This window comes from Patiria miniata, unplaced genomic scaffold (genome assembly GCF_015706575.1).
Source record: "Patiria miniata isolate m_02_andy unplaced genomic scaffold, ASM1570657v1 HiC_scaffold_3, whole genome shotgun sequence".
NCBI classification, from domain to species: domain Eukaryota; kingdom Metazoa; phylum Echinodermata; class Asteroidea; order Valvatida; family Asterinidae; genus Patiria; species Patiria miniata.
This window is the reverse complement of record NW_024037069.1, coordinates 37,653,587-37,679,639: the sequence shown is the minus strand read 5'-3', so window position 1 is coordinate 37,679,639 and position 26,053 is coordinate 37,653,587. Positions and strand designations below refer to the sequence as shown.

The 26,053-nt window shown below is 40.2% G+C and overlaps 1 protein-coding gene across 1 annotated transcript; it reads right to left on the bottom strand.

Moving 5' to 3' along the window:
- Positions 1-370: 370 nt before the first annotated feature.
- Positions 371-20,110, bottom strand: LOC119736791. Its single transcript, XM_038210800.1, has 14 exons — positions 19,896-20,110; positions 15,327-15,398; positions 14,458-14,529; positions 10,660-10,749; positions 10,236-10,307; positions 8,314-8,385; positions 7,934-8,077; positions 5,512-5,580; positions 5,248-5,322; positions 5,022-5,093; positions 4,162-4,215; positions 3,500-3,675; positions 843-2,816; positions 371-531 (listed from the first exon to the last, which is right to left on the bottom strand). Exons 1-14 carry the CDS (start codon positions 20,108-20,110, stop codon positions 371-373), a joined length of 3,318 nt encoding a protein of 1,105 aa, XP_038066728.1.
- Between the last annotated feature and the right edge of the window lie 5,943 nt (positions 20,111-26,053).

Sequence of the window (26,053 nt, the reverse complement as noted above, 5' to 3'; positions counted from 1 at the left end):
TAATTTTTGTATTGTTGAGTTAGTGAATGGCAGATTTTTTTTCGGGGTTAGCCCTATAATAGCTGGGACATTAAATCCTTGCCCTTCAACTGAATACTGCAATTTAATTTGCAATCGATTTTTCTTATATTCAAGATGAGTGCAAGGAAATTCTACTTATTACGAAAAAATGAGTAGACATCACGTGAACAATACCACTTGTTAAGAGAAAGATGCATACAAAATATTCCTCGAGAGTAAAAAAAAATATATACGTATTGTTCAGGGAATTATTTTTTTCAGACCATATGAGATTTTTCCTATGATACACCTGTAGAATGATGATTTTACACAGACCCATAAATAGTATCAGATACAGGTCTGCCACTAATTAGAGTCGTTTCCCTTCAGTATGCGATGCGTTGATTGGTCTACGGGATCGCGACCGGTTTGGGTGCGGTATCAGACGGCCAATGACAACGATGCATGCAAAAGCACGACTGCAGCAGGATGTCTTCCATACAGCCTTCACTAAGGTCCAAACGGCGCTTCCTAAAAAATACAAACGAATTGGAGTAATTGGATTGGTAGTAAAAACAATCGGTGATCAAAATGAGGAAACATAATCCATGAGTTTGCCATAATACGGTATTTTTATCCGACTTAAAAGTTTTATGTCATCAGAAATTGTAAGTTTAATTAATAAAAAAATAAAACAATGTGGTACACTGGTTTGTAACGGCTTATACTTTGACATGGATCCTATATCAACGAGAGTGCTGTTTGAAGCAAACGACCTGGATTATAAGCTAACTTATTCTAAACCAAATTTCTTAATTTAAAAAAAAAATAGTTCAAATCACCTGCCACAAAGGCAACTATGTTCAGGTTGATAACAATCAGGAAGACGACCAGAAATTCCTTTCTTGCATCGTTGGACTGGTTCTCTTCATTTGGTAACAGAAGCAAAGATGCTGCCGACAGATTCAGGAAGATGGTAGTCAGGGAACACATCTGAAGACGGTGCTCTGCCGCATCCTTCATTGGTTTCAAGTAAGCATGGGCGATAAGAAAGGCCACGGATAAGACAATGGTAGCAAAGAGCGTGAAATGATCATCAGCACCGAACATCAGAACGAAGACAACTTGGAGGACTTTGCGAGCAAGTTCCACAATCTCCCAATACCAGAACTGCTCCTTGTAGTTCTCACACAAGAAACTAACCCAGGTGATCTTATTGTCGTCAGTCTTTTCTCGGTCCGACTCGGGGAGAGCTGAACTTGTCACGTCATCATGTTCAACATCTTCAGATTGCACACCGGTACCTTCAGAAGTATTTGTCTCTTCAGAATTGGCGTGACACAAAAGTTCGGTATCTGACTCAGGACCAACATCAGATTCGTTTTGGTAACCAGACTGATCCGTCTCACTACAACCTCTTGAATGACAGGTGTTCAAACTATCTGGCTGATCAGTTTGAGCTGCAACGTCACACAAGGGCTGCCCAGCATTGCAATCATCTGACGGTGCAGAGGAGCATTGATCAGATCCCCTGTTGCTTCGACAACTTGCCCACAACATGAGGAACAGTGCCAACGGAAGGCCAACAACATAACACAGGGACACTTCGGCGGCGTAGTTGTAGCTGACATGCTGATTTGATTCGCAGTCGATGGAGTAGTCCGATCGGAGTCGAAGGACTTTGAAGTGATCGGTGTCATCCAGGTAGAACTCGTCACATCCAGGAGGCAGCAAGGTAAAAATGGCACTCGATACGCTTGGATATGTGACAAACAGAAGAATAACCACCACCAGGTAACAGGTTTGTTTAGTTTGAGCCAACATATTGTTGCAAACCTCCTTGGACAATTTGGTCATTTTCAGGTAACTTTTCCTGCAACCGTACACACTCAGTGCCAACAACACTACAAAGACAACAAAGCTCATACCAGTTATGAACTCTATGTAAATAGTTGGGTATGTGAAATTTGGGAAGTAGCATCGAGGGCTAACGATCAATTGCGCAATATTCACCTCTAACAATCGGAAAAATGAACCAATGTTAGTAAGTGCCTGTGGCCAATGAATCCCATCCAGTGCTTCGAATATCTCGCCCATGATCTGATAGAAACCAAGTACGATCTTGAATCTGGAGAACAACACATTGATGGCAGAACGCCCTCTACGCCGATGTCTTCGAAGGTCCCACATCACGATGATAATTATTACAACAATAACTACCAGAGCAGCCACAATCTCTAAAAGAAACACATACCATCTGGGACATTCAAAGCATCTGTTAAACCAAGAATAGTAGTTGGCAATGCACTGAGAGCACAAGAAATCCTCATAACCAAATTCACATGTAGCATTTATTCCGTCACCCCCATTCTGACACGATTCTTTTCTTGGACATGGATGAACTTTTGGCAAGGCACCATTAAACCTTACCGTGCTTTCGTCGTAGCTCTCGTTATGTATGAGGATATTTTGTACATATTTCTCGTAGGATTGATAGTTGTCGACCGAGCCCCAGTCCCAAGTCCACCAGAATCCTGGCAGAAGATGTTGATATTCTTCCGAACAGTCAGTTCCTTGCAACGGACAGGCGAAGCATTCACCAAACCGATCTTTACGGTAGTAATTCGACACACAGGGACACGCGCGGAATCCTGCGTGGCGGCTTGTATCCGTGCCTGATGGACACACCACGCAATCTCCGATGGTTTTACCAGGGTGAGCTTCTGGTGGAACGTATGTGCCATTATTGCAGAAAAAACAATTGAGGTCTGCTCCTCTCTTCACAACTTGTCCTGTTCGGTTTTGAAAAAAACCTCCTGAAGGAGACATCAAAACAAACTATTTTATTGTATTTATATGCCTGTCGAATATGTTGCATTGCTTTAATAGTACAGTTTTGTTACATTTTTATTTTAGAATAAGCTTTAGGGCAGTGCTTTTTCTGTTAAATTGTGCTGAGTTAGTTTTCGTAAGGTTAATCACAGTATTTACACAATTTCCAACCATGTAAATAGTAGTTTAAATCTTGAATGAAACTGATTGGGTTTGCTTGCCAACTGCAGAAGCCGAGACCGACTTAGAATGTTATTATCTGTATATTGAATACGTGTACTATCCTCAATTAAGCTCAGTCATTGAATCCAAACTTGTTCGTTATAGAACATTAATCAGAAGCAACAAAACCTCGGCATTAAGATCTGTACGAGAGGGAATATAGTGCTTGTGTTGCGATACCTTTCGATAAGTTAAGGATATCATTTTAATGGACCGATCCAGTAAGCACCGCCCCATGGTATTCTGACCAATCACAGCCGTGATTTACGTCCGACATACGTGCATAAAAGTCCGTCATGCGCGTGCACGCGCGTATAATGCGCGCGGCAGAAAAATGCAGTGTGGCATTGGAGAGGAGCACGTGTTAATTTGCCCAGTGCGCAGTGGGAGGGGCTTAGTGGACGACGTCTGCGGAATATTTCATTTTACAAATTGCTTAACATACCTGATGGACAGGGTGTACAATCCTCGGGGGCTCCTCCGTAGGTTCCCTGATGACACGTAGTGCACTGATATGTTCTATCTCCTGTTTTTTCACAGCTGAATCCGGCTCGAATCAATAAATCTCGTTCCGGCTTCGTCACGGAAAGTGTTTGAACAAAATCAGTCCCGACCAAATTTCTGCATAGTTTTAATGAATAGATACAATTATGGTTCAATGCAATTTATAATTTAGCACTTCAGTCATACAGAAAATGCAATGAACACAAAACAATCTCAACTAACTAGCGAAGGTTTAGGCGAGGACTGTGGTTAACCACATGGGCGTCACCAAGATTTTTTTACCAAAAAATGCCTGTATTTCTCAACACATTCTCGATTTATCAGTTTTAGAGGGGGCAGGGACATTTTGCCCCCCTCCCAACCCATTAAATTTACACAACTATGACTTCGCGCCTCTTTTTCTTTTCTTTTTTCTCTCTCTGTGTGTGTGTGTGTGTGTGTGTGCTTCTCCGGGGGGGGGGGAGCCTCCTTGCCCCCCCCCCCCCGCGACGCCCATGGTTAACCATAATTCGACTAAACTCACTCAAACGCTTGAGATTGTTGCTTGAGTTTGTGCCACATCGGTGGACACGGATCCCTAACCGAATATTAATTGAGACTTACATATTGAGGTCAGACCTGGTGAAAGGAACTCTCCTGAGTGTGTTGCCAATGGATCTGTGGAAATTGAATGAGCCGATGATATATGATAGATAGCAAGATCAATCTGTTCTTTGGGACGCAACTGACATAATGGAGTCCGTTGTTGATGAACAGATGTTTCTGTGGAAACAGAAAGGATATGCCGTGCAGTCGAGTGTAGTTATGCTGGCACGCTAGCGTAAAATAAAGTATGAATGCTAAAAGATGCATACCCCATGCACGCCTCAAAATGGAGTGTTTTTGTACTAACGAATTTTCAATTGGCATGTTTTGTTTGAACAAAAAACTACTTTATTCCGATTGTTTAGGTGTTGGGTTATGAATCCACAACCTATTGTTATTGGCGTCTGTATTTGTCTCAACAAAGTCTTTCATATTGTGCACAAATAACCCGCCCTGCGAGAGCAAAATTGTCTTTCAGTAGAACCTTACTATTAACTAGGGCGCTAGAAGTTATTTTTTCTCTTTAAATTTGGACTTTTGGTCGGTCGTATGAGAACGACCGACCAAAATTTGCAAAAAAAGAGGAAATCTCGTTTCACATTACTGGGTCTAGTCTTGCAGTCAATAAATCGAATTTTGTGAATCCAATAACTAAACGTCGGTGGATTTCTTTTGTTCAATGTAAAGTGAATAACTTTTATATCGCTAGGAAATTAGCAATTGAAAAACAAATCTACTATATTTCGAGGTGAAATCCGAAAATAAGTTTCAAATTAAGTATGAAACTGCTCATCATGTAAATTGCGACACAGCAAAATATAAGTCCGATGTAAAATCACTTCAATGTCATGCAATAATTATGCAAATGATATACTCACACGTTGCAGCGAGGTCCTAAATCTTGCCAAACCGAATCAGCAATAACTTCGACGTCGTTACCGTAAAGAGATCTGAGACGAAAGCGTGTGGATTAACAATCATAAAAGTGTTTTTATATATATATAAAAACCCATTTTTTAACAGATACACAGTTCAATGAATACTGTCTGGTAATCAAAATCATAAAGAGAATTGTTTTTGCACTTCGTTTTCATTGGAACTCACACAAGCAGAAGCGAATTGGTTCTCGTCATAAACGGCCTGGCTCCAATTGAACGCAACTCCGCGTTGAACAAGTAACTATTGAAAGAAACCAAACCGAGAACACAAACTAGTTGATATACCTTATGGTTAAATGGACACGTGGATATTTGCACCAATTGGGTCCAAGCGATGTGTGCATGGGGTATTTTTATTCAAACTGTCCCATTAAGTTATCTATAGGACGTGAAGAGTTTAATCACCAAATTCCTTACTAGGACTACTCACAGGTTTACTAGCTGCGTATCAAAAAACACTCGCTCATCAATTTCAGTTATTGGGTTGTCAGCAATCATTCTGCAAACAAAAGAAGTAAAACTTTTAGATTTTGATCGATACCACAATCTTGACTTGTTAAAGGCACATATATTTGCATTTACCCCAAAATTAACCTTCCGAATTATCATCAAAAAGCTTACTTGAATTAAAGATCGTACTGGTACTAAACACCCCGTGAAATAATTCCGTCTGGCTTGCTGTCATTTAGAAGAATTCAAGAAACGTAGGTGATTTCCAACGATCAGTCAGTTGAGTGATTTTGGGAATTAAGAGTTAGAAATGATGACATCGTGTTTTGTGATTACAAGGTTTGCATGGTTTTCACTGTTTTCTCGAGACGTGTGGTATCTTCCTAGCTGAAACTTCAAGAGGTTGGGTTAATAACATTCTACTTTGGATTTTGGATTTTAGGTGGTGGTATTATTGGAAACAAAATGCATGGACAGCAAGTGAACTTATAAAGCTCAAGGTTGGTTTTGATATTTCCATTCATATTTGAGTTACATCACAGAGACGTCATTATAGGATTTCCCGGCTATTTTTAAACGTTTATCGTTTGAATTCACCGATCCTATTATTCAAAATCGTCCAGCAACATCGATTTAGTGCACTTCGAATGTTTAATTTCGTCTTTTCGTCGGACAATTTCAAATTTAGTTCAAGCAAATTAAAACACTTTGTGTCCCAGAGTATTCGATTTCGTCTCGTCACGCGAATTCCCTATATCGATACTTTTATTTCGTCCCCGAACATCGCCAAGCTCAATTCTCAATTTGAATTTCAAAAAGCCACCACTAGATTTCATTTAAGGTTCAGTATAATTCAAATTGTTAGCATTCCGATTCGTCCAAAATCTTTGAAATTCGTCTCGTGAAGCAATTGGCGTTGAATTGAAAAAGCAAATTCGTTTTTTCATTCGTTTTAATGTCTCTGGTGACTAACAACATTGCGATTAAAAATGTGCCCAATCTTTGGACTTCTTTGCGCATTAATTAAATTTTAATTTGTTACAAATATTTCCTTATAAATGAAAGTATATAGCTGTAAATTTTGAGTTTTCTTTTACAATAAACATTAAAATCAGAAATTGAACTTTCACAATATGCTCTTTGCTTAGCATATGGAAATTAAGCATTAAGATCAAACTCCTTCGTAATGTTGCTCTTTGATATATGTATATGAATAAAACAACAGAAATAAGGTATGTCTATCAAAGAACAACATTAAGAAGGTCTTTGAACTTAATGCTTAGTGTCCATGTCATTTCAGTGCATATTGTGAAATGTCAATTTTTGACTCGAATGTTAATTGTGAAACACAGAAATAATAATTCATGCCTTACAGCAAACTACTTTTATTTATACATATAAGGAAATATATGTTGAATTATCATTGTTTTAATTCGCATAATTCTTCAAATAAGTCTAAATATTGGGCGCATCGTATACGATTTTAAGTCACCAGGGACGAAATGTAATGACAACAACATGAAAACGATTGACAAAAAAACGAATTTGCTTTGTCAATTCAACGCCGATGGCTTCACGAGACGAACTTCAAAGATTCTGGACGAATCGGAATGCTTACAATTTGAATTATACTGAACCTTAAATGAAATCTAGTGGTGGCTTTCTGAAACTCAAATTGAGAAGTGAGCTTGGCGATGTTCGGGGACGAAATTAAAGTATCAATATTCGGAATGCGTGTGGTAAAAGTGTTAAAATAGCTGGGAAAACCTATAATAACATATACGAGGACATTTAAGAGTCTCCATTCGTGTTTTTAGACATTTCCGTCTTTCATTTTGACACTTATTTTTTTCGATTATTTATTTAAAGCATTTTGCTTTGTTGATCCTGGTAATCTTTACTACACTGTTTTGGTAACTGTTCTTTGAGTTCAGTACTGTACTTGATCCGTGAATGAGCCAAATAGTACTTAGGAAAACAACCAGACTTACTTAACAAGAGTTTTAAATTAATTGATATCACACATTCGATGTCTGAATGCTGCTAACAGCTTAGACGAATTTGATCTGCAATGACGAATATTCTCGACCCAGTGTTTAAAGAGGGTGACCAAACTTTGAAATTAAATGACTAAATTGGTTTTGGTAAAAGCGTGCAAAAAGTTTCTCGGATGAAATTGATTGTTAGACTTGATGAATTTAAATGAAAATAGCCGGGAGAACTTATATTATCGATGTTTTTAGTTCACAAATATTAAGCTTGTTGCTTTAGAAGGTTGTTAAATTTGTAAATCTGAACATATTCTAAGGATATAACAAAAGGCAAGAATATGTATTATTTAAAAATTGTGCTGTCGGTAAAATATTGACTCTTGGTTTTTTTTCACGTGTAATATCACTTACAAAGTCCTTAAGTTCTGAAGTCCAACAAACATCTCCCTTCTGAGAACTCTAATGAAGTTTTGGTGGAGATACAGAGTTCGAAGTTTCCGCTGAAAACGCAAAAGTCCATCCGGGATGCTTGACAGATCGTTTGAAGACAGATCTCTGTGAAAAAAGAAAGAATATAATTCAGATGATTCAAAATGATATTTTTAATCTATTTGTTAAGAAACAAAACGGAGTCGGAGCTGGGGGGTTTGGGCTTGAACCCCCAAACCCCCCTCTGGATCCGCACCATGCGATTTGTTAGTACATTTATTTTTTAATTTTAGCTATTATTTGACCAGGAAAAAAAAAGGATCTTTGAGTGAAGTTCATACAATGAACCTACAATAACTTACAGGGTTCCGAACACAGTAACGTTGGCAAACAGGTCTTCGGGCAGAGATGCAATGTTGTTGGAACTTAGAAATCTAGTACGAAACAAAATTAGATTTAACTTTAGCATATTTCAATTAATTTCACGAGATACTACAAAGCTTCTTATTGCACCACTGACACAAACTGATGACAGACAAGCAGAGTACATGAATGCACAACCCTATTGGGCAGTGAACCAGTCAAAATTTGAATTATGGTGTGTTTTTTTTCAAAATTGACTTAACAGTAATTCACATATTAAAGTACAGAATATGAAAAATTCAAGACAAAAATAAAATTCGTTTTCACCGCTAAGAAAAAGAAGAAGACGTTATCTTGATTGTTTTAATAGGTACCATGCAGTCAGCAGGATCAGAAAAAAAATGTTTTACTGGCAATTGACCTACCGCGGTTTGCGAATTATCCACGCCCTTTAGACAACCTTATGGTTATTTGTTTGTCTCAGATTTTGCACGTTCCGCGTCCATTTGTATAATCATGTATATATTTGACAATATTTCACAAGCTGCGTCGACGAGATTCTACCGCGATAGGTCAATTATATTTCAAGTCTTGGCGTGACCATCTTTCCACGGTGAACAGATTGTCAATCAATTTTTAGGTTTGTGTCCACATTTCAAAAATATGTATCAACGAAGAACACTTATTTGTCGGTATCATCTGATGCCCCACGTTTCATACTTATACCTTTAAATGGAATGCACAACATTTGCTTTTGCTGCAATTTTCAAAAATAAATGGACTGGGAGGATTAGTATGTAATAGCAAACATTGTTTCACGATTTTGGTCCGGAGATGTCCAAGAAAACCAACCATGTTCTTGTAGTCTGGTTCCCTGACCCCACTTAAGATGAAACGGAGCAATTTATAGACTTTGGGGAATGGTAAGATCAGAGAATCAGTCTAGCACGCTTGTACCACTTCACAGATGAGTAATCAATTGCAAAGAAAGTGCGGCAAACTAAATGTGAACAATTAGGAGCAGTTTACAAAAACAGTCAGTTTTCTCCAAAGCTGGTCGCCGGGCCGACCAGCGTTGCAAAAAAAACCAGTTTTCTTGAAATTGTCAGCACACCAGGAGCCACGATTTAATAGGATGCTTTTAGACTGTCATTCTTTAACAATCCCGTCAGGTATTTTGTGATAATTTGATAATTTTGTTTTTTGAAGTTTGCAAATGTTGTATCTTCCCTTTAACTGCATATCAACATTATTTTATTTGATATTCATAAATACCTCAGACAGTTTAGCCATTCCTATTGGTCGAGAGCCAGTCACGTGGCCGGTATTAAACGGATGATAAAGACATGGCTAGCTGGTCTTAAACACTTTTCCAGTGTCACAATATAATGTGGACTCCTAAAAATCCAGTGCCTCTTATCGTTTCATTGGTTGAACGTTCACAATCCTCACGTAGGCATGCGCAACACTACCAGGGAGTTAGAATTTTATAGTTCTAAATTCAAAACGCAACGCGCCAGGTGCGTTCTGTGCGACATCGCATAGAACATGATACGCGCGCGTCAATCTCCATAAAAGGGTTGTTTTCATCTTACTCGCCAGCTGAACACTCCATTATTTTGCAGGAGGGATGATTCAAAGAGCATAAAGTGAATTTGTTGAACAAAATCGGGATGTTTTGAACGAATTATATGATTTTTTTTTACCGAAAAGGTATTTATGAATGGGAATAAATATGTACTCCGTCGGTATTTATCACTCTGTTTAATACCACTTAGAGTCTGGGTGCTGATAATTACCCTCGCCTCCGGCTCGGGTAATTATCAGCACCCAGACTCTAAGTGGTATTAAACAGAGTAATAAAAACCTCCGGAGCACACATTTATTCCCTTATTGAAATAATACATAAGATTATACTTACACCTCTTGTACGCCTTTCACTCCGAATAATGCATCGGCAGCCACATGTTGAATTTTGTTTCCACTGAAATCCCTGTAAAAAAGAATAATTCATATGAGCATCTCTGCCAATAAACAACAATTTTGTTAGTGATAGGATTGATTACACTAACCAGATAGAAGACGGTAGTGATCGATAGCGGATTGCAATCGTGTCGTTATAGGGCGCACAATCGATTGTGCGCCCTATAACGACACGATTAGACCAGTTTGCCAGGTCTCACTAGCCATGGACAATTGTGCGAGGGCGCTCTACAACAATCACCAGCGATGCTCTGCATTGAGCATTATCAATCTTGGGCCAAGACTACTAACCGACCAGCCAACCCAACCTCCCATTTTTTTTCTCCCCATCCTCTAGAAGATAACAATAAGATAACTTTTACCAGACTTGCAGATTCAGTACGTGATGTTCTCGGCCTGGACGATAGAAGAGCCTGGAGGGAATCTCCAACAACTCATTGTTTTCGACGTTTCTATTAAATTAATAAATAAATGCATTTGAATATTTTTATTTCCCATTAAAGAAAAGTTTGTAAAAAAAACCGCTACTGCGTTTCATTTCAAATACCGTACATCCAGGACGAACATGAAATGTTTATGGGCTAACCAAAACATCATCATCATCATTCTCCTAATCCATCATGGGGGACGTTGAGTCGCCCAGACCAGACGATCAGATGCAGACTGCCACAGCTGATGTGCACGTGTCTTGTGGTCAACTTCTAGCTGCCGCACCCAGGTGTTGCGAGGTCGGCCCCTGGGTCTCTTCCAGGCAGTGTCAGGCTGGAGTCCCCCTAGTACGTGGACAAGGGCGGCATGGGCTGGTCTGTCATCCGGTAGCCATTGGACGTGACCAAAGAGGGAATTACGCCTCCGTAAGATGGTAGCACGGAAATCCTCAAAACCGGTGGTCCCCTAGTCTAGGGGCTAGACGTTGTTATGGTTTGATACGCGATAACTCGCGGCCGGCCGCAATGCCCCACCGCCGCGATAGGGCGCTATCACGACCGACCAATATCGCCCACGGACTTGTCTGCTGAAATCCCCCCCCCCAAAAAAAAAATGGGGGAAACTAGCGTGCATGCGCGACTTATGCAGGCAATTACGATCCACACAGACTAAACATAACAAAAGAGCTGACCAGTGAAGTTGCACAAAGGTCTTGCTGCATCTGTTATTGCACTGGAAGAAATTTGAGAGTTTGCTTAACTACTATAATTTTTTGAATTGCGCACTGCAGATTAGGCCAAACAGGTGCGCGCATTACACAACGAATACGAGATTCCCTAGACGTTGTTCCTGACAAGTCCTGATCATGGTTGGTCCTGATCATGGTTGGTCGTGATAGCGCCCTCTCGCGGCGGCAGGTTGTCGCGTATCAAACCATTCGCTCGTACCCCCCGCCCTGCAAACAGGACGCTGGTCAGGGCTGACGTCATTTGAGCTCTCATTGGATAGATTTGCGTGACCTGTGCCGTGAAACGCGTCACACAATCTAGCTTCCGGTGCCCATCATGCGTAGCGCGCTAGCTGCATGCGAAGGTCAATCTGAACTTCCTTCACAAGATTCTGTGAAGCTCATCAGCCCTTATACCAGCGCCCTGTTTGCAGGGCGGGGGGTACGAGCGAAATCAAACCATAACAACGTCTAGGCCCCTAGACTAGTGGTCCCCATGATAGTGGTGTTGGTGACAAAGTCGGACGATCGACCGGACACCGAAGATGTGCCGTTGGCACCTCATATTGAAGGCTTCATTGAAGCCTTTGCCTGTCCTCAGTTAGGATCGTCCGCGTCCCCGACCCATATATAGAACTGGGAGGACACATGCGTATAGGCCCTATTATTGTAACGTCTGTAACTTAATAACGACTATACTTACACACGAAGGTAGGAGTAACCTCCACTAAATGTGTATGGGCTGATGCTTCTGATATTATTATTAGATGCGCTGAAGTCAAGCCTGTAATACCTTAAAGAAAAAGGAAGATATGAAAGACTGATAGAATCATAAGACAATAAACGTAATAGATACCTCGTTCCTACATGGCTTTTGAGTAATACGCTTTTACCAGCTAGCTACTCTTTCCCCTGTAGTTTATAAGTAGGTGTAATGTTAACGTTAGTACAAGGGACGAAGGACATTCAACCCCACTGTTTGTTGGGTTGTTTGTTGGGGTGTTGGGCTTTTTGTTGGGGTTGTTGGGGTTGTTTGTTTCTTTGTTTGGTTGGTTGTTGGGGTGTTTGGTTGTTTGTTTGTGTGTTTGTTTAGTTGGTTGTTTGTTGGGTTGTTTGTTGGGTGTTTGTTGGGGTGTTCAGGGTTGTTTATTTGTTTGTTTATTGGGGTGTTGGGGTGTTTGTTTGTTTGTTTGTTTGTTTGTTTGTTTATTTGTTTGTTTGGGGTTTTGGGGAGGGGAGGGGTATTGACAGTCACATCAATGGCAATGGCCCTGGCCGTCAATAATTTTCCCCCACATTTTTTAATAAACATTAACATAATTACCTAACCAAACCTGCATCTGTTTTAAAAATGATGAAATATCTAAAATACGGCCTACCTGACACCCTTTACCGGTCAATTCAACAGTGATACTGTGAGAATGGGCGTAAAATGGGCATAATGTACATGTTAATGCACGTTGCCGGGAACTGCATACTTTTTTGTATGCAGTTCCCCATCACTGCACTATATAAGAAGATCCCCAGCCTTTCGAAAGTGACATGGCCGACCAGGACATTTCAAGATTGTGTTTATATTGTGGCGGCGATCTCCCCGGGCCAAACCAAAGTTCGTTGGGACCAAGTCTGACACCTATTAGAGTGTAGCTGATCTTCCCGAACGCAAGCTTTCCCAAGACGAGAGACCACTCAGAGCGACCTCAAGGCCAAGGGAGCAGGTCCGTTTTGGAGGAAATATACCGCCGATTATGATGATTGTGATTACCCTCTGTTAATTGCACAATAAACCAACAACAAATACACATGGACAACAGGAATGTCGGCACCACAAATATAATCGTAATGTATTATACAATAATCAAGAAATATGCAGTAGTGATTGAGTTTTGATGGGGTTGTTAATTATCAGGGTCACTTAATCACACTTGGGAGTTAACTGCGGCCTCAACTAAGCAGCAACGCGCACGCTTGAACAATGCACCCAATGTAAACAATGCACTGCTAAGTCAACAATGTACACTAATGTAAACATTGCACGGCTAAGTCAACAACGTACCTACGGTAAACAATGTACCTAAGTAAACAATGCACACTAAGTCAGCAACGTACACTAAGTAAGCAATGTACGCTCATGTAATTAACACGCGCTGTCAGCCTTAACCTGATTTACGCCTTACCCATGCAAGCTAGCGTCAGCATCGTACCGTACATTCACTTGTACGGCTGTGCGTCAGCATCAGACAGCGCAACTTCAGCACAGTCAGGGCCAGCGCAATTTACACAGTGCGCGTCAGCATTACCCAAAACACAGAACGCGAGCAATACACGACCGTACCGTCCGCTGTCCACAGCACAACTCCTCCGTGCGATCACGTGAATAGCCCTCACGTGAACATGCATACGCCGCACAAACACAATCATATGCATGTACTAAACCTATGGGCCTTAGGCAACCAATAGCGTACGTGCATTCAATAACTGGGCACTTACGCTCCGCCCAGTCACCAACACACAGAGAATTTACGTTAGTGCAATAGGAATGACGTTGTAAATAAACTAGCTACAAGTCCCTACACTTTCCGCTACAATATAAAGCCCCTAAAACCTTGTCTTGGTTATGATATCGCTGAGGGGAGCATACTTATAACATGAAATTAAGAAATCATCATCATCAAGTCGGCCATCAAATGGGTTTATGATGTGCCGGGGATCGAATGGTGAAATGAGCAGCTCCATTCTCACTGAAGTGTCCCATTTATAGCACGGCGTCTCCCCATTAGCCTCTCCTAATCAAATCCTGTCTTCTCGTGCTGACCCTGTTTTTACAGGACAGAGGGTATCGGTGGACTTCTAATCCTGATCCAACTTATCCAACTGGTGTTTCAAAGTTCGTCATTGGTTTGATAGAGGCTAGGGAGGGGACCCAACTATCTTCACAGCTCAGATGAGGACTTGCGAACCTCTCGGCTTTTAATTTCGCATCGTAAGGCTTATTAAGGCTTACCCAATGACAGATCCACCGACACCTTTCATCATGTCTGGAGTCAACTCCATCAGCCTATTCTTTGACAGATCCCTACAAGGTTTAATAAGTAATCATGTTGACATCAGGTACTACGCATGGAAATCGAAAACAGGTCAAGAGGTTCCTAATAATCGTATAATCGCATTGAGATGGGGGGGGGGGTGATATTGAATGAAGGCGTGCCCCTGCTATAGGGGGTCGGGGCACGCCCCTCCCCCATTCTAAGGAAATTTTTGAATAACTTTGAGAACTGTAAGTCGATTGTTTATTATGCTGGCCCCATTTTACTAGACTAGGTATACAAATTGTCAGCGGCGGAACTGCCAGTGTAGCCTTTATTCAATGACATTTTTAAATCTCAGAAACAACAATCATCACTGTGAGAAAACTATAGAAAAACTGTAAGCAGCTTAAGCCTATTGGTGCAGCGTCAAAAATATGAAATTTCAGAATCAAATAGAATACAACTTTAAGAATTTTTCTTCTGTTTTTTTTTTATTCATGGACATCTTCAACTCGTCTACCTCTGGGCATCAGTTTCCCTTGCGATAACTGAATTTTTTCCATTACGTACCTGGTGTGGCCGGATTTTTTTTTCGGTCGGTGTGTCACTGAAAATGGATAACTTTTGTATTGCTCCAAAAAGAACAAGCATTTAAAAGGAAAAAATCGACTTTGAGTGAAAATTTGCAAAGTGTCCAGGCAGTTACCCGTGAACATGTATCAGTAATTATCTGTCTGTTTGCATCAAAGCGCGTAATACTTAAACAGATTTCATGACTGGTATAGCAAACTGCACGGCAAGTAACAACATAAATGTTTCTGGACATTGCATACAAAAAACTTACAGGCGGATTAAGCTGGTAAGGCCGCTAAAAGCTCCTGGCTCGATGACAGATATCTGATTGTTCTTGAAATACCTAACATAAATTAAAATACAAAAAGGTCACCTTATTGCGCATTTTCCCCAGATAATTAAACAAACATGAATATGCCGTTTAAACAAGTTTAAACTTCTTATCAGAAAAAAAAAAATTTCACGTGTTTTTCGTAAAATAAGAGTATTCGTTGCTACAGACCAAATTCGCCTTAGCTATTGCTAAAATAATGACAGCATTCAGAGATTAAATTCGTCTGTCAATCAATTTAAAACGTGTGTTATGCGTGAAGTAGTCTGGTGTGTGTGTATTTTCATTGTGTCATCGAGCACAATTTGGAACATTTGTTCGCATCATGTTATCAGACAAAGATGATTTTCCTAGCAGTTACCAAACGAAAAGGCAATTTTGGACCCCCAAATCAAATTTCTTCCTTTTTCCTAAAAATGTTCACACAACACAAAGTACCCATCAGAGGCCAGAAATGAACACCATTTGGCACATTCGTTCGCATGATGTTATCCCAAATCAGAGCAGTTACCAAAAAACAAATAAATATATGACCAAGAACAACAAAACATAATTTCTAACATAATTTTAAATGTTTTGAAACGAGTAAAACTAGTGTTAAAATGAAAGAAGGAAATGCCACAAACCAGTGGCGCACCCGGGGGGAGGCCTCGGGGTGCTTTAGCCCCCCCCCCCCCCGTCCGAAGAGGTTGTCATTTTTTTTTAGTCCCACGATTTGGCCTTGGTTATATGAATGTGGCCTTTTTTTCGAGTAGCATAATAGGGGTGTAAGTGGCGCCACCAACGTCAAAATAGGCCGCCCTTCAAAAAAAAACACCCCAAAATCGGCCGCCCTTAAAAAAAAAACCCAATTTTTTTTTCTGCGGCCAAAAATTTGGGGCAAAATTGTTTGAAAAAATCCAACTTTTAACAAGTTTGTAAAAAAATTTTTTTATGAGGCCCCCCCCCCCCAAAAAACAAATCCTGGGTACGCCACTGCCACAAACTAAGAGAGCCCACCGTTCTCTGTGTAACATGTATGCCCAAAACTGATTCAAACGCAGTTTTAAGAAGACAAAAGCAAAAGAAACAAACAATAAATTTATGAAGAAACAAGGAAATAAAAAAGTGGAAAATAATTCTTATCAGCGGCCTGTATGCCTTCTACTGAAGATGTCACAATGAAGTACGACGAAAGTAAACAAGGTTTGGATTAAATTGGGTGGCATCAGTTTTCTGAATATCACGGTTCGGCGTAGACGAAACGAAATTGAATACTCCTAGACGAATATGTCAGCTCATGGTTTGAATTTGCCTCTACCAAAATTGAAATTGTATGAAAAAAGGACGAAATTAAATATTGAAATTGCACTAAATTGATTTTGCTGGACGAATTTGAATGTAAAAATCGTTGAATTGGAAAGGAAAGCGTTTGAAAATGCCAGGAAAACTTTTTCTTATGTTTTAATTCAACGCCAAAAAAATAGTTGCATTACTGCTTTTAGGCGTTATCATTTCTGTGAAAAAGTTCTTACTTTGGGATGATTAGCACCTCTAAAACACGAACGTAAACATCATTTATATGCAACGCAGTGTAAATGAGGTAATTTATAGGCAACACATGCACAGCGTGTACAAGGTAATTAATAGCAACGCAGTGTACAGGGTGGCCCCGAAAAAGTTTACACTTTTTCACCAGACGAAGATTTCTCAAAATTGAGGAGACATATTGAAAATGTTTTAAGATATTCCTAAACTACAAGGTCTTGGCGGAATATGGTGGAAGTGGCATTTGAAAATACAGCCTCAATTCAGAAACGACGGCCATTTGAGAAACGGTCAAAAACCAGTTGGTGCACATGCAACTCTATGAAACTTGGTCAAAACAATATCACTGCTTTCACAAAGAACTGCCATAACGATGACCACGCATCCATCTTTGTAAACACCGGCAATCGTGGACCCCCTATTGTCCCTTATCCTCATTCCTTTGTTTGTACTCCTACTTTTTAGCACCAGTTCTCGTTGGTTTTGTACACGAATTTCAATCGTGGACTATCGATCAATAGTGGACCCTTTGTTTGTGCCCTAACCCTTTTGTCCCTAGTCCGCGATTGCACGTGTTTACATACCCATGTATACACGCGTGTGGAGTAACTGGCTTATGACCATTTTTTTTGTATAACGGCCGTCGTTACTTACTTAATTCAGGCTTTATTTTCAATGCCATTTTACACCATACGCCACCAAGACTTTGTAGATTGGGAATATCTTAAAGCAATTTCAATATGTCTCCCCAATTTTGAGAAATCTGCGTCTGAAAAAGTGTAAACTTTGTTGGGGTCACAATAAAGTAGACAAACATGGACACGTGGCCGTTCAAGACCTATGAAATTACAGTATCAAAGACACTAACAAAACACAGTTTGTGACTTGGCACCAGTCTTGCACGTAGGCTATACCCTAGCTCTAGGCTGTTCATTGGCAGACACAACTTTACGGTTTGTAATAAGCCTACTTACAACAAAGCAAGCCATGTATGGTTCCGGAATGAATTTGTCTTCAGTGTTGCCAGCTCATTATTACTGAAGGATCTGTGTGAAAAAAACCGGGATTTTCAAAAAATGTCGATAAAACTGAGTCGCAGAATTATACAAGTATATAGATAACTCCAAGTATATTACTTTGCAGATTTCTATGGAAAACAGCTGGGAAAGAAAACATAAGAGTTGTAGGCCTAATGCAGCATTAGTGCATAAATTAAATTTATATTCACATTACAATTTGAAATTCATTGGTTTCTACCCAAAAAAGTGTTATATTTTGTTATTCATTACAATCTTGAATGGCACTTTTTTTTTGAACTACAATTTTAGGCGGGATAGTTTCACAGGGTATATGATAAAAAAAAAGGTCCTATCTTCGCTTTAAGCAAGTGTTTTTTGGTCATTAAATCGGTGGGTAGGCCTACATTTATTTCCGAGTAATTTCACATGATTCTGCTAACTTTAAAGGGAGGGTGCACCCTAAAAAAATTAAAGAGACATTGAAAAAACAAAAGTCGCTCCAGGCTACGTTATCATTTTTGTTTCACTTCAGCTTTTGAATTAGGAGAGGGACGCTTGTGTCCAGACGAACGTAAGTCGATATCCACAACCCACACTGCCTTCGAAATCCAGCCCTGAATTCATTCCATGCACATCAACGTCGTGCTCAGAGTGCAACCGTGCCATATAATACGCGTACCACTTCAGTGTGTGTACGTGTACGCATACTGCAAAGACTAGCTTCAGGCGCGACACCGGCGATTTGGGCCGAGCCTAAATTCAGCTCAAGCATGAAGAAGCAACATACAAATCTCTTAGTTGTCAATGACATGTTTGGCTCTGAAGTCTACATTAAAAGAAAACCGTTCAAGGACATCATCAGCTTTGAAAAGTCGTTCGAAAAAAATCAAACTTCATAGGGATACTTATGGAAGTGTAGATAGGACATGGTTAAAAATAAAACTAATTCGTACGTACGAATTACTAAACCGTACGTACGAAATACTAATTCGTACGTACGAAATACTAATTCGTACGTACGAATTACTAAACCGTACGTACGAATTACTAAACCGTACGTACGAAATACTAATTCGTACGTACGAATTACTAATTCGTACGTACGAATTACTAAACCGTACGTACGAATTACTAAACCGTACGTACGAATTAATAAATCGCACGTACGAATTACTCAGTGGCTTAGCCACGGGAGGGGGGGGGGGCGTGGGGGCAGTGGCGTAGCCAGGAATTTGTCAGTGGGGTTGGGGGGGGGGGGCGGCGCTGGGGGGCTGGAACATTTCATGGGGGGGGGGTGTCATGTAGAACAATGATAATTTTTTTAGAAACTCAAAATCTCAGTGGGGGCGACTGGTGGGCGACAAGGTTTCATGGGGGGGGCTGTCAGCCCCACGCCCCCCCCCCGTGGCCACGCCACTGCGACAGCCCTCCCCCCCCCCCATGAAACCTTGTCGCCCCCCCCCAAGTCGCCCCCCCCCCACTGAGATTTTGAGTTTCTAAAAAAAATATCATTGATCTACATGACGCCCCCCCCCCTACTGAAATGTTCCAGCCCCCCCCCCCGGCGCCCCCCCCCCCTCCCCCCACTGGAAAATTCCTGGCTACGCCACTGGAATTACTCAACCGTACGTACGAATTACTAAATCGTACGTACGAATTACTAAATCGTACGTACGAATTACTAAACCGTACGTACGAATTACTAATTATTTCGTACGTACGATTTAGTAATTCGTACGTACGGTTTAGTAATTCGTACGTACGGTTTAGTAATTCGTACGTACGATTTAGTAATTCGTACGTACGGTTTAGTAATTCGTACGTACGATTTAGTAATTCGTACGTACGGTTTAGTAATTCGTACGTACGAATTAGATTTATTTTTAACCATGTCCTATCTACACTTCCATAGATACTAACTTTTAAGCCTACTACTGATTTAAAACCACACGAGCTAACTTACAGCAAGGTTGTGTCCTGTGGTATTCCGTTTGGCAGCGATTTCAGACCTTTTCCACTGCAGTTTACAATTTTCTTAAAACTGTCACACTCGCAGACATGACAGGCATCATCTTCTGTCGTTGCAAGACATAAAGGTAGAGTGCTGAGTAGAGCGAGACATAGCCAATGTATTCCTGGAGACTTCTCAGGCTCCTTGCGTCTCGTAATCTGCGCCATCACTGATGCGTCGGTCTGCACGGTTTAGGCTTATATATCACTTGTGTTTTGTTTCTGCTGAGGTTCTGGTTTAATGCTATGATAAGCATTGCGTCAAGGTTTTACTTCCGGTTGTGCTGCAACAATGAAAGTCCCTTTGTATGGTGTATGGTGTACTATAAAGGACACCTATCTGTTATCGTCGTGCGTGAGGGGATCGAGCTCCGTCGTGCCTGTGATATGGTGTTCTAAAGACGCCAAATGGTGTTCTAAAGACGCCATGATCTGCGTCGCATCGTGATTTCACGTCGTGCCGTCGCGTCGTACCGTCGCGTCGTGCCTTCGCCCGTCGCGTCGTGCCGTCGCCCGTCGCGTCGTGCCGTCGCCCGTCGCGTCGTGCCGTCGCCTCTTAAATTACCGTTTCTAAGCACGAACACTGCATGAGGATGCGATGCACCTTCACACGTCGCGTCGTGCCGTCGTGCGTCACGTCGTTCCGTCGTACGTCGCGTCGTACCGTCGCCCGTCGCGTCGTGCCGTCGCCTGTTACCTCGGTGTTTCTAAATAGACTGCTTGAAGAGGCGACGCACACATTGCCCGTCGCGTCGTGCCGTCGTCCGTCGCGTCGTGCCGTCGCGTCGTCTAAGTTTTCTTAGAAAAGTACAAGTTTAAAGACGTGAATATAACCCACTTTATTCAATACCTAGTGTGCACAAGAAACACTTTAAACTGCGGCAAACAAGGCTTCATACTTTGTCTTCAAACGCTTCCAATAGATGGCCAAGGCCAAGGGAGTTCAAGACGTTCTCCATCATTAATTAGAATAAGACAATCGAAACAGCGCGCCACCTATTGTCAAGAAAGATATAGTCACGCGACGGCACGACGCGACGGGCGACGGCACGACGCGACGGACGGCGGCACGACGCGACGGTACGTCGCGACGGCAGGACGTGAAAGCACGACGCGACGCAGATTTGGCGTCTTTAGAACACCATACGACGGAGCTCCCCACACGCACTACGATAACAGATAGGTGTCCTTTATACACCATACCTTTGTGGTCCAATTTACATGCTGCGCTGCCGCGCTTAAAGGCAATGGACACTATTTGCAAACGTTCAAAAATGAAACTGTCCAAACATCATGAAATGTCCTACCTGATAAGTAAATAATAGAATCAAGCATCCTGTGACGCGTTGCTTCTCGTACAAAAGCTAATGCTGTAGTTTCGGGAAAAGAGGAGTCATAACCGATTCCTCGCGTTGGTTCGCGCTTTCAACACAACTATATCACTCTTAACACTGAAATGTTGAATCCAACACTTAAGGTTCGGTGAGTGACCTCGCTTTGAAAGTATTAAATCCAGCATGTTAAATGCTAAATTAAATTTAAGTGTTTATTCAACTTTTTTCAAAGTGTTAACTTTGAAAGTGTTGCATCCACAACTGTTGAATTAGCAGTTTAAGCGTTGGATTTAACAATTTAAAATATGCTGGATTTAACACTTTCAAAGTGTGGTCACTGATCGATCATGTAAGTGCTGGATTCGTTATTTCAGTTTAACATGCTTTGCGTTGAGAAAATAATCTTAAAGATACACTTTCAAAATTTTCTCAGCAAGTGTATCATCCATTGAGCTTAAAATTCGACGGGTTTCTTTAATAACCTGCTTCAGACTTTTGTTTTCTGTTTGCTAATAATGTCAGTTACCTTAAATATTTTCCAAACCACTTGTGTATAGTATATGAGTTTTATTATTTGACGACACGTTTAAGTGCGGGGGATATAAGTATAGGTAATGTGCTATGCTTTTTTACCTTTTCATTTTTAAGTTAATACATTTTCAGAATTTCATGGTTTAACAGGCCCACCGAGGTGTAAAAGAATTACGAGGCAAAAAGGGAACAAAACAAAAACCCAGAAATAAACGCACTGGGTTTTAATTTAGGGAAGAAAGTGGGTGAATATTAATCAAAAAGTACTCATTATTACTTGTATAACGAAAGCACGTTCATTGGTGTCAACGGGTGTTTGGTTTCGTATCGTGAGAATAAAAGATGACAATTGAAGTCATCAGTTTTTTTCCATTAATTAGAATTGTCTGAAAATGCATGCGCTCAATTGGTTAGGGAAGTTCTACCAAAGTGAAAGTATTTCGAGCGAGTTGAAAGAAAGTCACGGTATCCATATATGAACAATGATTCACTGCTAGCTTTGACGAATACTGATACAATCTGTTTCGTTGATCACAGCTGTGTTAAAATGTTGTAGAAAGTGCGCATGTAAAATTGAAGTTCATGTAAAATTGAAGTTCAGTTGAAGTTCATGACAGAAAGAAGGAAACAGCTGCAGGAAATGGCGCCAGAGTTGTTGTCCAGCCGTGCGAATAGTCCCCGAGCAAGTATATCTATAGGAATGAGGTATTCTGTATCCTTCAGAATCCCCCAGTTTTCAGTCAAATATCCCTAGGGCTCCAATACCTGACTTCTGGAGGCACTCAATGGTGATGAAGCCAATTTTAATGGTTTTTAAGAATGAAAATTATGATTGTCTTTTCACTTGATATTCACTATGAAAGATATATACGTGTACCTAGTTAATAACGAGGGTGAAATATTTCATTCTGTTTCTGTCTGTCTTGTAATTTTCAGGCGAAATTTGCAGAGTTTGTCCAAAAATTACGCCCTTTTTTCTCTGGGTCAGGTCAGGGGGCATGTGCCGACCTTTCGATTTTCCCTGGTTAAGGAATAACAAGTGAAAACAAAACAGTCCCGATTTCGATTTCCTCCAGACAACTTTTCCTCACATGTTGCTATCGCTGCTGGTGGCTCAAATACGGAAAAAAGTCCACGCAGTAGGCCTAAGTTAAGGCCTATTTTGAGCCACAAATGGGGCTTGCTACATGTACATACAGGCCACGGCAATGCCCGTCTGCTTTTCTAGATTTTACAACCTAAAAAACACCCCGAATTAAAGCCACTAATCATCAGTTTTGTGAATGTGTGGTCACGATTAATAATTGGTTCTGATAGATTTAATTTTCTCTGCATGAGAGAAATAAAACATTGATCCCAGCTGAGTGTAATGTGTAGCCAGGCGCGGCCACGGTGCACAGACAATCGTGGCTGCCATTGACTTTGGGTCGGAACGACCGTCCGCGGAAACGCGTGCAGAAACTCATTTTCCCAGCACATAGCTGCTGTAACAACCAAACGATATCCGCATCGATCGTTGAGTTAAACTATGTCAGTATAAATCGTACTCGCTATAAAATACAGGAATTAGACGAGAATAATTGAACTATTAATCATGTATTGCTTAGTGTGAGTGCCGAGGTAAGTAACCAAATAAATGAAAGGGAGTAATATAACCATAAGCACTATGAATATAATTGTTTAAGCCATGCAAACATATAAATACAAACTGTATATATTCATTAAACTATTCAAATTGAAAATCATCCTAATAAACCTCTACAGTTAATGTTTCGGATCAAAACAAAACAGCGTTTGAAAATTTCACTAAATTGCAACCTTTGAATAAGAATATTTTGAAACAGAAAATGACGTTTAAGCAAGACATTCATCGCAATACGGAACTCTCGGCCTCTGTCCCTCAGCTCGGAGTGTTGTCTTTTAAATTACCAATGTTTCTTGGGGATTCAAATTTGTGGCCAAACAAACGCTCAGGATTATTTGAAATGTAGTGTTTTTTGTCTTTGAATTAAGCTCCGGTGCTCATATGCAGTCAAGCGGATGGAATATTGCCGTCCGTGGACAAACAGGTTTAGCACATGAAATTATTCTCAGAGGCAAAATATGCATAATTGGCAATGTTTTTTTCGTCACTTGCGTTTAAAGATCAATATTTTATTACCATTTAATTGAATTTTTGAAATATGCTCAACAAGTAGGTGAAAAATTTCTGGCAAAAGTTGGTTTCCTTCTTTTTGCACCACCGTGTATGGACATTTCCGGATCTATTTTTATTAAGTACCCCCAAAGCCTACTAAGCCACTTAGCCACATAAAGCACCACGATTACAGCTGGAGCTAATTAAGGTGAACACAATTAATTAAATCTATACTTGAGTTGTCACTCTTCATACTTTATCATAAGCTTATCGATAAAATTCTATATTAGCACAAAGTAGCGCAAAGCCTGCAATAGTATACAAAGCCTTAAATGAACTTATATAGGACCTATATAGGACCATCTGGTGTTAAATTTTACTGGTGTTGTCCTATATAGATACCGAATGGTGTTAAATTAACACTTCAGTTTTTGCAGCGCATTAAAATTGCAATATGGAGGAAGATATTATGAAGTTGTATACATTATGAAGTTGTATAATCATGAGGCATAATGTCTATTGCTATATATATATACGGTCATCAAACAAAGTCCAGTATACATGTATACTTCCAACGAAAGTGAGCAATTTTTAAGCTGACATTAAAATATACTTTATAATCAAACATTACTTTATTCAGCAGTAGCTAATTTTCATGTAATGTGTAGTCCAGAAGTGAGCCAAAAATTTGTTAAATTCTGCCAAAAATCGTTTTGCTGCCAAAAAAAGGAAAACAAAATAAAAAATATATTAACAAGATTTGAAAGACAAAATATACATACATTGCTTAAACATTAAATTTTCATCAGGGTAAATAAAAATAACATAATATCGTTTTTCTAATTGGAAAACGGTTTTAATGTTAATTTCAGTTTGTTTATTTTACTACACAGAAAGAACTGTAAGCGGTAAGCGGAATCTCCATGGAGATTGGAGAATGACCACTTCCTTCGTTATTGTTGTCATTTAATACCACTATATAAAAGCAAAATCCATTCCGATGCTCAACAAATATTCTTAACTTCCTTCTCCATACTTTTCCTTTCCTTACAATCGTTGTTTTACATTTGTCGCTTGAGCTGCTACTACAACATAACGGATTATAAAGACACCAGAAATTACCGATATTGCAATTTTTGACGATGAAAAGTTATCATCATGAGCTACAGATTAATCATTGATCTTCACAATCACAGTCAAAATCACAAATCTCAAATCTTAATGGAAAAAAGCTTGGCTTGATGAAATACATTACAGCTTGAATCACAAACTAATATATTATCTTAAGAAAAAAAATAACTACAGAAAAATAACATTTCACAGAAATATAACTCAATCAGTAAAGTCTGTAAATCCCAGATTTCGCAGATTTCAAAAAAGAGCCTTTCTGACCTCAAATCCTGCAACCAATTATCAGTGAATTTCTAATTAAAATAAATTTGAACTATACAGATAGGCCCCACTCTCCACCGTTGCCATAGAAACTGCTCATCAAACCAATTCCGAGGCTTGCTCAGTAGTATCGGATCTCGTTCACGACACAATCGCCAGCTATCTGCAAAGCGGTGATATTTTGAAACGGCAGACGATGCTCGTATTCGAAGAGATGCAAGCCATTCATAGCGACCTTGAACTTGTTTCTCTCGCAAAGGAACATGATCTACACGTACATATATATAAGGTACGTTGTTTATACATAAAATCACAAATCATACAATATAATGATTCGCAAAGGAGGGTGTCACACGACATCACCACAACCTCTCAAAAATCACGACAGCCCAACCGCTTCAGATGTTTTCCCCAAGGCCGGTGATTTTTTTTTGTACGTGCCCCCCCCTCCCCTCCCTAAAAAAAATGTTTCTTTGCCCCTCACTTGCCCTCCAAATTGTAGAGTCTGGCGCCGCAACTGCTTACATCACACACAGTTAGGCCGACAATAATTTAACACCCCACCCCCAAAATGAAATGAAATTTGGAAGTTCTGATCGTAATTACTTGGTATCTTGCTTTAAACAATGAAATCAATTAATAAAATATAGGCCAAAATAAGTAAACCAACATACTAGACTGATCGGTTGTAATTAAAACAAATTGTATTCCCCTTGT